The sequence below is a fragment of the Haemorhous mexicanus genome, chromosome 9 (genome assembly GCF_027477595.1).
Source record: "Haemorhous mexicanus isolate bHaeMex1 chromosome 9, bHaeMex1.pri, whole genome shotgun sequence".
NCBI lineage: Eukaryota > Metazoa > Chordata > Aves > Passeriformes > Fringillidae > Haemorhous > Haemorhous mexicanus.
Genome location: NC_082349.1, coordinates 12,194,644 through 12,207,893, shown reverse-complemented (window position 1 = coordinate 12,207,893; position 13,250 = coordinate 12,194,644). Strand labels below are relative to the sequence as shown.

General features: G+C 37.8%; 1 protein-coding gene across 1 annotated transcript in view; it reads right to left on the bottom strand.

Annotated features, from left to right (window-relative positions):
• Positions 1 to 572: 572 nt before the first annotated feature.
• The window catches only part of MIGA1 (mitoguardin 1), a 34,787-nt gene continuing 22,109 nt past the window's right edge, over positions 573 to 13,250 (bottom strand). Inside the window, exons 9-16 of the mRNA XM_059854062.1 lie at positions 7,463 to 7,581; positions 7,210 to 7,282; positions 6,793 to 6,879; positions 6,571 to 6,669; positions 6,127 to 6,261; positions 4,911 to 4,964; positions 4,148 to 4,264; positions 573 to 3,816 (exon numbers count right to left, since the gene is read on the bottom strand). Coding sequence (XP_059710045.1) covers positions 3,598 to 3,816; positions 4,148 to 4,264; positions 4,911 to 4,964; positions 6,127 to 6,261; positions 6,571 to 6,669; positions 6,793 to 6,879; positions 7,210 to 7,282; positions 7,463 to 7,581 — 903 coding nt within the window. The 3' untranslated portion in view covers positions 573 to 3,597. The remainder of the gene's footprint in view (positions 3,817 to 4,147; positions 4,265 to 4,910; positions 4,965 to 6,126; positions 6,262 to 6,570; positions 6,670 to 6,792; positions 6,880 to 7,209; positions 7,283 to 7,462; positions 7,582 to 13,250) is intronic.

Below are 13,250 nucleotides of genomic sequence, written 5' to 3'. Positions count from 1 at the left end.
TTGAAGGACAGAGCAGGCACTTTCCCCCGGTGCCACCCTCGTATTGAAGCACAGGAGGGACGTCGGGGCTTCTGGCTGCCAGGGACCCACCCGCTTTCAGCAGATGAACACATAAACATGCAACACAAAAAACAAATCTGGGCAGATCAAAGCACGGACACATGGCCCTTCTACAGCAGTAGGGGTTAGTCTCTTTATGTCCTCTATTTCATTATTTATATTACTCCATAAAGGAGGTCTTAATCCACAACTGGAACTCAGTACAGCCATTTGGCTTGGAAATAAGCCTGAAAAAATTCGTCTCCTAAAACCAAGTAGAGAGACAACAGCTTGGCTGTTACAATGGAACAGCTGTATACAATGAAACTGAACAGCCCCAAAGCTGCTCCCATACAAAATTTCTTAAATTTATGTAATAAAATTTGTAGTAGTTGTTCTTTGTTGATTTCAGGCAGAAAACTCCAATTTCAGAATGACCAACTGGTATCAAAATTCCTCCCATATTAAATGATTTCGCATTAGATTTCAAGAGCTGTTCAGATTCAAGTTTCAGATAGTTATTTGAGCAACAGTTGTTTCACTGAAATATTTTATTTTATATACACAGCTGCAGTTCATTTAGGCAATAGAAAGGTCACAAATACTCTTACTGACACTTGATTTGACACATTTACATTGATAGAAACCAAACACTAGAAAAAGGAAGAGTAATAATCATTAAGAACACATTTAAAGTAAAATTATTATTACCACTAAATTACAAATGATATAAATATTTGATTCTTTACAATCCCTATGCATTCAACATTTCTAATCTTAGGAGCATCATTATGGCAGAAGAGGATGGCTTTTAAATTTAGTTTGTTCTTATTAGGATGGAAAGTATCATTCAAAACTACCTAAATTTAGACACTATAAACTAAATTCTGAGTCTGATCATGAATTAACTAGAGTAGAACTGCATCATGCTATGGTGCAGCTCTGGCACTTGTGTTTGCAGAGGTGGTGCACTTCTAAAATTCTTAAGCCACATGGCCAGTTATCAACAAATGTTCTGTCCAGCTCAAGGGGCAGGTTGTAACAGAGCTGATTGCAGTTCTGTGCTGCAAGGAGAGAGAGCCTTCCCCCACTGAAACTGGTATCTCTCTCTGGAGCTGGTTACACACTCAGAGTAGATGGATGCTTTTTAGAAAAAGATTGAAAAAGACTCAGAGGAGATCAAAAGCCTTCCCACCTGTACCCAGACATTCCCCTGTCTCTCTATTCCCTTCTTTTTTGGTTTCTTTACCGTTTCTCAATCAAGTGTTTGTTGGTGGCATCTTATAACAACCAGATCCTGTATTTCTTATTTTGGATGGGAAATACATTGGTTCAATTTCCAATCCAACTCTGTGGACCTTTGAGAGCTTTGTGAGTGTACAGAAGTGCTCCTGTTTGAAAGGGACACAAATGCTGAAGTCAGATATTATGAAGTTCCCCTCATTTTCTGAATCATTTGGTGCTTGATTAGACCTTGCTTATTCTTCTGTTTAAAACAATCCTTTTGTTTTTGACAGAAGACCAAGTTTCCAGGTTTAATTTTTTTCCAAGTGTCTGGAAACATTTATAATCTCATCTGCAACTCTGTTTCTTCAAGACCTTTTTGTAAATAATAGGAAAATCTCAATATACCTTTAATTCCGTGAAGAAGTGCATTTCTGTTTCTCTGTGATATATGTTAAGGTATAATTTTCTTCATTCTATTTTATTAGACCAGACAAATCACAGCAGACACTTTGCTCTGTTACCTACAGGTCATACAATTGCTGTAGCATATGCAGAACACTTACTCCGTTCCTTCTATTTCCAGCTATTCCTATAGATTCTGAACCCAACAAGACACCTTTATTGTTAAATATAATTTCTTTCATAACTTGCAAAAAGCTGCCAAAATACACATAGCTTAAACATATTTATCTTCTCAAAACTTAAGTGAGGTGGGTGAAAAAAACTTCATATGCAGAAGACACATTGCAGAGAAAAAAAAAATACAGCAAAGAGGATGGTGCCAAGCTCAGCAAGTTAAACAGTGGAAATAGGCCAAGAATAGCATTTGGAATTTCTGGTTTATTACATATAGAGAATACTCTTTTTTGTTAAATAAACTATAATCAGTTGGCATTTCACACAAGTAATATGACACATTTTCATCACTTTTTGTATTTATCAAGTGAGTACAACAAAGGAGCAAAATGCTGGCTTCAGTAAAATCTGTGAATTACACAGGCCATCATTTTGAATAGCATCCTTTTGGGTTGTGTTTGACATAAAATTTGAAATGTTGCTAGTCAAAGTTTGTTTTGATATCCTAGATTTTAACAACATGCTTCTCAAGTATCTGAATATTTGGAATTACTCTGTATTTCTTGACATGGGACAGATTCTTGTGGGTTGGCTTTGTGTAGCAAAGGCATGTAAGTGCAGTTTTAGAGCCTAAACTAACTGTGAAGCATTGCTTCAGTTGACAAAGTTCAAAGATAACAGCTCACCATTATTTATCACCTGTGGAACAGGAAAAGCCATTGCTGCAAGGTGCCTCATACCTTCTGAAGATGCTGTGTTCCTATCTGAAGTTGAGGGTTCCATGGCCTGAGCCACAGTTTTACATTGCACAGAGGGGGCCACAACTGCACAAATCTCCTCTCAAACAGACACCTGACTTGCCACAAAGAAGGGAGGAAGACACAAATTATTAAATTATAAAACACTGCCTTCAATTCTGTTTCATTATTAATAAATCTTATAATACACACTTATTAAAAATATATTTTGAAATGCTACATATGAACTGAGAATAATATTGGTTCATTTACCACCATATTGAGTAGTAATGGTTTTAGAACAAGAAAGTTTTAAATTAATTGGTGAAGCTAGCTTTTCAAATATAAAGAAGTATTTTTAAACACCTTAGTGATGTTTAGATATTTTAAATCAAAATAAAGTAAAAATTGCATACTGGCAGTCATTCCTGCCCAAACGGTGCTTGCATTTCCTGCACTGCTCCATTACACTGTAGCACAAAATGGCTGCTTACACCCACACAAATGGAATTCTGGGGCAGGGGCAACATGTTCAGTTCTGTGCGTGTGATTACTTTATTGCACGTGTCACATGAATCACAGACTGCAGACACCCCAGTCAAAACACCTTCTAGATCTAGACACCTAATGCTTTGGAGACTCTGCAATGAACATTTTGTACTGTAAGCTTTTAAAGGAAACAACTCCATCAGCTTCACTTACGAATTATTTGTGCAAAAGTACAGTATTTCATAAATAAACTTTACCCGAATATTACAGAAAAAAGCTTTGGGATACATGAAATATAAATACAGCGACAGCTGAGCTGCAAAATTAATTTAGGTATATACAGTAACACACTCCCCAGTTGTTTTCACAGATGTACATTTAACCTCCCTGAGTCCTTTTCCATACTTAGCAACACGATGCATTCCCAGATGCTTGCTCAGTAACAGCCACAGCAGCTTCAGCACTAGAGAAAAGGGTGGAAAAGAGCACATCTGTGTGCACTCCCTGCCATTTGCCAGGGATTTTAAGCTTACTGTACTTTTGCTTCCAGGAGCCCACTGGTCAAGACAGGCCTGTGGCCACTGACACAGGCCCCAACGTGTCTCAGTGAGTCTGCCCCAAGGTAGGCCAGCAGCAGCTCCGTGTGCCGCATCAGCAGCTGCGTCAGGTCCTCAGCCAGGCTCTCCATGGTTGAGTATCTCACCTTTTCAAAATCAAAAATGTCTTTGAGGAAGAAAAGCACTTGATCCTAGTGGGATGAAAAAAAAGGAAAAACTTGTTTTCAGTTACAAAAAGGAAAAAAAAAGTATGCAATGATAACAGCTCTTTCTTTAACATGTTCCCTAAAAGAATCCAATTTTGCATTATTTTGGTGCTGAGACAGAAGTGTGCTAAAATAGCCTTTGCAAAACAGTTCCAGGCTTAAAACATTCATATCAAAGTACTTCTTATGGTTTCTTACTGTTAGCCTTAATCTTAGGACAATGCAAATGTATACTAATAAATAAAATCTTACTTTATTTTAATCAGAATGATTTAAAAAAATTTAGAAAAGTGGTAATTAAAAAGAAGTTTCAAACCTTGAAGAAGCAGCATAGATCATACAGGGAATTTCTAGGGCCCAAAAAGCCCCAGGCCAAAACAGGGCTGATATGTTCACATATAGCATAGAAATGTGCAAAAAATCCATCAGGCACCTAGTGATGTAAAAATTGTAGACGAGAGTTACACAGTAAACTTAGCATACAGCTCTATTATTCAGCAATTAAGTCTTCATAAAAGCACAACACTTCCCTCCTTGGTCTAATAAAATCCCCCAAAGGTAAGGAGCTGTGGCCCAGAGTTCTACTGAGCCCCTGCACAGCGAGGTCAGGATGCAGAAAGGGCTGAGGGGAGGCTGCAGCAGAATTCCTGGTGCTGCTGAGGAACGAGGTGCTTCAGGCAGGTAATGGGGCAGGACTGAATGGGATTTGGCTGTGGGCTCGTGCAGGGAGGTGGGGCTGACAATCCCAGCACAAGCAGGTGAGATACAAGAATCCTGACCTTGGTGTGCAGAACTCTGAGATCCGCATGTGGGGCAGGAAGTAGAGAAGTGACTGACATCACACTGACTGCACCTAAACTAGGTTTAGGAAAACCTTTCAGTGAAGGCTTTTTGCTAAAAACAGGCATTAGGGCCCCAGGAGCTAAACTTCTGTAACTGACAAACCTCTTGTCTAAATTAACAAGTCTACAGGACTAAAGGTTGATCACTCATTTATTTTGCCAAAGCTACAAAAAGAACTTCAAATTCTTAGGAGGTGATCAATACCTTTATTCCATATAATTTGAGGGGCAGCTTACCTTCATTTGCTGTCTTTTTTGCTTCAGTACTGACCAACAACTTGAAGCCACAGCCTAATTGTAAAAAGAAAAAATAAAGCAAGCCGCAAATAACTTTCCATCTCAAAAGAACTCATCTGCAGAATACTGTATTTCTATATTCTACATTTCAGGGACATGTATTTTCTTCAGTTTCAATCTTGTGACAACACAAAGTTTCAAACCATAAAACAGCAGCTGATATAAATACCAAATTTATAGGTAGTTCATACTTGCTATTTCAGATCCATCTTTGCAACATTTTTGTTAGTTCAATTCAAATGTAATTTGGCATCCTTGACTGATTTTACAGCTACCATAGTTAGCAACACTCACTGGGTTTAAGTGAGGACCAGTCTTGTAAATTAAAGGGTGTGCTCAGACATGAGTAACTATTTTATATATTAAGTGGCATGTGAACACACTGAAATGTACTTTTTCATTTTAGCAAAAACATTCTTGCAATAGCTGCAGATTCAGCTATGGAGCTTTGTCCAAATATGGACCTGTGAAATACAATATCCCAACATCAGTACTGGGCTTTTTCCCCTCCTAGCCTCTAACTATCCTCATCTGACTCCCCTCAGTACTGCAAAGAGAGTTTCATACAGACAAAGCACACTGTACCCATAAAACTACAAAAATATATACATGTTATCTTTATTTTTTTTCCTCTGGAGGGAATATTTCAATTGAAAAACAAAAATAAAAGGAAAACTTGCAGTGTACAGATAAAAATGGATGAAATTACAGTAGTCTCTGTACCAGCTGACCATGGCACTAGCCTGTGTCTCTAAAAGAGGGATGAGATCTCTTTGGCAAATAAACAGCCACACATGAAAAAACCATTACTTGTAATCAACAGCTGAATACCTGTATTGGATTAATTTACTTTTGTTTCCTTGTACCTTCGTCCCTTATTGCTAAATCAAAACCTGGACCTGATGTCTAAAATGTGGCTAACAGAAACTTCCCTTCTAAAATTCTAGTTCCTCAGAGAAAGGAAGGACAAGGTTAAGTATTTTCTCCAATACATTGAATCATTCTCTGTTTTGGGCCAACTTGTAACTTTTAAATTCCTATTATGAAAAACCTGATAATACAATCTTTTAAATTCTTTTGAGGAAGATCTCAGGTACATACTCAGTACACTGCATGCACTACAGATCAATGAATATAATTACACATGAATACTTACAGTTTCTTTAAAAGAGGAATTTAACCAGCGGTTATTTACTACATTCTGTATAGATATTGGTGGATTTTCTAAATCTTCAAATGAATCCATTAATATGAAGTCCAGGACAACATCATAAAAATTCAGATTTTTCACCTATATTAAATGAGAACATGATCTAAGTAACCTAGTTTCTCTTTCAGCAGTGGAATTCAGCATGCACCATATTGTAATTTGCAGACTAATTGTTTTTAAGGAATAATAAAAATACTTTGTCAGTAAAGGAGAAGTTTAAAAAAAGTGTGGTTTCTGGTACTAAACTGGTGAATGCCATTTCTCTAAATCAGAGAATATAAACAATAAAGAGTTGTCTTTCCCACAATTCTGAACTGTAGAAAATTATTTTTAGATCCTATGGCATTAGTAAAAGTAAGGGTAAAAGCACTTTTCAGAAATGCAACTCACTCCTCTAGCAGCAAGTTCCATTTCAGTATTATCCCAGTGATCTGTCTGCTCCAAAAAATATATCATTTCATCAAAGACATCTTCAAATTTCTTTGGATTCTGTAAAGTAAAAGCAATGAGTATCAAGTAAATATAAAAAGAGATATGGTTGATTTTCCCTAGACCATGAATTCAGGTAGAAGTTACATAAACAGCAAAACATTGGTACAAAAAGGCTTTTACCTTTCGTGCTTTCACAATTAAAGCAGACAAAATTTTTCTTCCACTTTCAGCAAGAAATATTCTGTTTGATGTTTCTGAAAGAATTATCTAGAAAAAGGTTCGGAAAATATAGACAGGTTCATTCACAGGTTATACCAAATGACCTTAAACATTTCAATCAATTTTAATTATCACCTCTAGTATAGTTAACAAGTTCCTAATAAGACTTGGGTGCAAAGGTTCCAAAGCCAATCATAAAATCTGGACTCCTCTGCAAACACATCTCATTTTAGAATGATAAAAATGTAAAAGCAACAAGAAAGTATTTAAATACAGATTACATTATAAAAATACTTGCACAAAGGCTAACAGTCAGTTTCAATGCCATGCACGTAGGTTAGGCTTAACAAGACACACAAACCACCCCTTACAGTTTACCTGAAAAGCTTGTCGAATACAATGAAGCTTAGCAAGGAAGTCACTGTCTCCTAGACATTCAAACATTTCAGTCCTATGCAAAACAGAAAAGTTTTCAGAGACTATTAAAAAAAAGCAGCACAAGAATATCCATCTAAATCTAATTGCTAGAAAAAATACCTAGTACAAGTAACTTCTAAAAGGTGATTTCTAGATAGAATATTGAACTTTTCCTGCTTTTCCTGGAAATAATTAAATAGACATAAATCAATACCTTAACACCCGTGAATAAATTTTGCCTTCTTCTGCTAAGTGCATGGCTTCTTCATACAGGGGGCAGTGGCAAAGGGAATCCAGACCATATGTGCTACGAATCTCTCTGTGCTCTGAAAGCTGAAAAAAAATGGTTTGGAAGTTCACTAAAGAGCTTGCTGATATAATTTTTGTGAAGATAAAACAAATTAAAGAAGTTTTCCTAATGTTCTAGTGAAAGATGCATCCTTTTCTGCCTCTGCTTAAAACAAAGGGGTAACAATCAACAAGTGAACAGAAAAGATACACCAGGTCATAAGACTTAACTTTGTAACTCCTAAAATCTGAAAGCTACAGTTTCAAGTTTCAAACTTTTTAATTAATAAAATAAAGGCAGCTTACTTTTGCATTTCATTTGCATAGTTAAGTTTTTGAATTGTCTACTTAAAATAAATTATATCCTAATGGGTCTCAAAGCTGTTAAAAGAAAATAATTGCCAGGGCACAAAGTACAGAATGATTGCACCATACAATTCCTCAGGGAGCTGGAAATAGTAACATCCTTCCACCCCTGTTTTAGTTTCATGGGTAAATAAGTCTCCCAGTTACCAAGCATACTGTATAAAACATGAGTATTCAGTGTTTTATACTACAGGCTCCCTAAATGGTTTTCATTACTGACAGTGTTAATTCTATGGTTAACACAGAAATAAACATGAACTTGTCGACATTTTTAAAGAAAGATAAAAACAGATCCATAAATCAAAGCACATAAATAATACAGAGAACTCCTGTTTACAGAGTATCATATTTAATCCACAAAACAATGTCTAGCTACAATTTCACTACAAAGATTACATTATATTATAAATAATAAAAGAAAAAATCTGATGTTTACACATCATTCAGTTTAGTTAAGTACCAGAAAATAAATTCTAGCTTTTTTTTTTCCAATATCCTGCATGGGGCAAACAAACCTGTGTTTCTAGGCTACTAAAACTGAGCAAAGAAACATCTTTAAAATTAACTCTCAACGTAACTGAACTATGTAGAAGATTAATCTCTATTGTAGAATGACTTTAGAAAATCATACTGAAGTATTACTTTATGTTAAACCTCCATTGAAATTTTCAAGTAAATAAATGCTTAGCAGCTTTTCCTGTCACTGAGGCCATACAGCCAAGTATGAGGAATTTCAGGCAAATCAACTTCTTCAGATATTTATGGAACTGACTGAGTGTGACTGGATTAGGACTGGTGATTTCTACAGTTAGATGCAGGTAACCTTCATCTGCTGCCAGCACTTGAGGTGATAACACCTTCACACATGAAGATGGCTGATCATTGCCTTTGGGGTCACAGATTAGCACAGGGACAGATACCTGGGAATTGGATGAGGCCCTTGGTTATATGTGCCAGCCCCTAAGTGTCTGCTACTTCCTCAGTGTCAGGGAGGTACATGGAGAAGAAAATGAAAATGCAGACAAAGAAAAGATAGAAGATGATTGACACTATAGCAGCAATCTCATCTTGTAAGGCTTTCCCTGTATCTATTCAAGGCTCAACAAAGAGAGACCTGTTGGTGACCACCACAAGGACATTTATGATGGCCTGCAGGGGATACCTAAGATCATTATGTTAAAATAACACATACATCTTCAAAACTCCAAAGCTTGAAGTTCTAACTTGTGTCTAACTAAGCCTGAAGTGCAGCAGAGCAGCCTCTGAAGATTCCAACATGGACACTGTTCAGATGCTAATCAGTTCAGCTTTAGGGCTGTATCTGCAGTAAGGAGATGCTGAAATCATTGCTCTAAAGCATCAAACCTTTGCCACTTGTAATTGGTTTTAGGTCTGAGATGCTCCGACTGCTTTGGTTTGAGGAACAGGCTCAGTACTCTTATTTGCACGAGTTGTTTCCTAATAAATAGGAAAAATTCTCAGCTGTGCATCAAGACCTTGTTGATTACCAAAATAACCACCTACATGAATGTAACAAAAATAAACAATGTCAGACCTTTCAGGAATTCTTGCTTGCTTCCCCTAATAGAGAGGTCACTTTACTGGCACATTCAGCATTGCTTACATTCTGAGAAATTATGTTTACCCTATATTAAAAAAGCTGATGATGATCTCTTTAAAATATAAAGACATTCAGAGAAAAGATTTCCTTAAAAAAAGTAAGTAGCTGCAGGATGAAAGTGAAACATGTTTGGGGAGTTAGAAAATGTGATGGTGATTAGTAACTAGAACCTTTGAGATGGCATTTTAATAAATTGAAATAATGAAGTGGTGTGTTCCATCTAAGGTCTGGAAGAAAACAGGAAGGCTGTTACTGATAAAAAGCAGCAAAGGCTTTATTCACAAGCCTAAAAAATCTCCCAAGCTTTGGACTAAGGAAAGCAAAGTTTATTTGATAATAGATCTACAGATTCAGTACTAGTCAAAACATAAAAATAAGACATGATAAATGCATGTGCACTGACAAGGAAGAAGCAGCAACAAAGCTCACTGTCAGGGAGAGCAGGAAGGAGGTTCTGTTAGGAAGATGGAAAAGAAGCCAGGAAAGAGAGGGCAGAGGCCTTTATCTGGCACACTAACTGCTGCATTGTTGCCAAAGGTGGCAGCTATTTTGATCACAGTAGATGGGAAAGCAAGACTGTGAAAAGCATGCTAACCCTCATCAACACAAGCTGAGGGCAGCCAGGCTCAAATGGGGAAGAAAATACCAGTATTTATCACAGTAGTAGTATTATCAACTTAATTAGGGCAATAGTCGTGCTTACCACCCCTTCTGCAATGCTTCTAGAGCCTAAGTGTGTTTAAGAATAGAAGCCTGTCTGGTCATGGGGATGGCAACTGTGTCTAAATTGTCTTTAAAAAGATTCAGGCACCTGTGTATATTGTAGGTGACAGACAGGCACAACTCTGTATGAGAAGTCATCAAATGAGTGATCCTCAGCACCCTCTTGATCACCAGCCATAGCCAGATGAAATTTTGGCTCACCCTCCTGCCATCCTGTAGAGCTCATCAAAAGGGCACGTGATGCAAACCCTGCCAAACTGTCCCAGTTTTGTACAGCTCTTTCCTATATTTTGTTCTAATATAACACAGCATGACATTCTTGTTGCCTCCTAAGCAGTATCCCTATCAATTTCCATTCAAGCATCTATCTGTGTCTTGTTTTATGAATGTTCTCTCTCCTGTGGGCAGGGAGTTAAATTTGACCTGACTCTGTCAGCACTGAAACATGAACACAGTTTCCAGTCTCCAAAATCAGACACACAAAATACTTAGTCCTGCTCCTTGGTTCAGGACACAGTGTAGAAGGAAGCCAAGGAACTGTCAACACAGAGCTTGCAGCATGATGAGGCCACAAAAAATGGTGCTACATTCTAATTTCCTGGAAGGTGAAATTATTAATTCCAGTAGGGCATAATCACAGAGCAGTATAAACACACATATGAACTTTAGATTTAAAAATTTTGCTAAACATTTCTATCAGGACATGGAGTTTAGGACAGTTACTAATATTGTAACTGCAATCAGGGAGCTTATGATGAAGGAAGTGCCTCATTTGGCCCTTAGGTGAGACAAATCCGGTGCTGGAAAAACCTCAGACCACTTAGCCTAAATTAAAACATTCCACTGTTTCCCTAGTGCAAGAAAAAAAAAAAATTAAGAAGTAGATAGGCAAGAGGAAGCTACTTATCATCATGTCTAGAATAAAAGAATTTGGTATGTCAATTGTAATCCTGTTAAATCAAAGCAATTACTGTTCTCTACTAACAGCTGAATACACTGGGAAGTTGTTACTGCTCCTTCTCATTGCCATAATGTGAAGCATTTTCTCACCACACACCCTCCTGAGGATGGACAAAATATTAAATTAAGGTAGCAGTGATTTTGTACCAGAACACCAATTCACAGCTTTCTTCTCCCTGCACCACACAATGATGCCCTGTAGCTACAACTCCAGAGCTAGCTGACCCTGTAGTTTAGGCCTGGTGGCTCCCATTTAACCCAGAACATTGATGGTGCTCTGGCTCAAACACCAAACTGCAAGTTGTTCATATTCTATTAATCTTCAGGACTTCTGTCACCTAAGAATTTCACTATAGTCTTCAATAAAATCTGAGAAAAGAGAATTTGTTCTATTGGCAAAGGTTAGAACAGCTGGAAAGGATGAGAAAATCTTCGTAACTTTTTCCTGGAAGAACAAGTTGATAGAAGTGGCTTTGGTGTATCAAAACGTGGAGAATCTTTTCAGGATACTTAAAGACAATTACATGTCCAATTTTGATTCCAATGTTTTTTTGCAGATTCTGGGACATTATGGCTTCAGGAGAGGATGATGATTCCACTGATACATCCTGGGGTTTGTTTGCTTGGTTGATTGGTTGGTTTTGCTTTTCTTTAAAGCCAAGCAGCACAAATGAGCAGAAGGGGTTGTTCCCATCCTCACATACTTGCAAAAGCATTATGGGAGTTCATGGGGAAAAAAACCCCAAAAACAAACCAGATACAAAATGTACAAACTATAATGGTTTACACCTCCTCTCATGAGCTGGTAGAGTTGAAGCAAGCTTGAATTGTGGTCTTGTCCAAATTACAGCAAAGAGTAACCAGTCTCTATGGATACAATCCTCGTTCGGAATGGATGCTAGGCACCACAACTTAATGTGAGTTACTAAATCAAGGAAATTACTATTTAATGTGAATTACTAAATCAAGGTAACTGCGTTATGGAAAAAACAAACCCTATAACAGACAGTCAAAACAATTGCAAAGAATGTGTGTGCAATTCTCTCTTTTTGCAACTGACTTCAGTAGCTTAGTTGTGATGCATATATGAGAGCAGTATCTATCACAAAATGGATCTTTTGAGGCCAACTGCCTTTCCTGTTTTTTGGAGACGAGTGCTGTTCAAGATCACTTCAGCTCTCCAGAGACTACAGAAGGAGATATTCCTCATTCAAGTAAGTGTGTCACTGCTCATGAGTCTCTTTCAGATACTTCAAGGGAGCTGTAGCAGACTCCAGCTAATAGGCTGCTACCCAGAGATTATCACATGTCCTTTGTGCTCCTATCCCACAGGATTAGAGTGAGTTGGATCAAGTGCATTACGTTGCCAAGGAAGCTTCCCAGTGTGGCCAGTCAGGAGGCTCCCTTGCAGCCCCACTGCACCTCCAGGGACTGCCACTGCCAGCCCAAGGTCCCTTCCCATGGTGGCTGCAGGGAGCTGTGGGGTCCCTGCACACCCACACAGCCAGACAAGCTCCCCCCACCAGCTCAGCCCAGGGCTCCAGAGCAGTCTCAGACCTCTGGTTCTTGCTAAGTCATTTCATCACAGTGCAACAACAGAGTAACAGCTCAACCTGGTGCCTTCATGCCACGCATGGAACGTGCTAAAACAGGTTGCTGTCAATTTCTTATAATTTCTTCCCAAAAAAACCCCTCCAGGTTTAAACAAGTACAAAGCCTTCTTCATACATCTTTATAGTATGGTAAAGCGATAGGAAAAAAGAACAGAAAAATACAAATCATGGTGAAAGGAACTACTATAGCCTCAACTGACTGCTTCTTCACTCATGAAAATGTGATCTGTTTTTCAAAAGCAACTTCTATTTAGGAGGAGTTGGGGATGCATTATACCAATACACAAAAATAAACCCAAAACAACTGGGTCCAATAAAGCCTGGAAAAGCTCTTTTTCCCCCACAAGAGAAATACATTTTTGCTCACAATAATTAGCAAAAAAAAAAAAGGATTCTTCAGTTCACTGTTGAAATAAATCAATAGATCAATA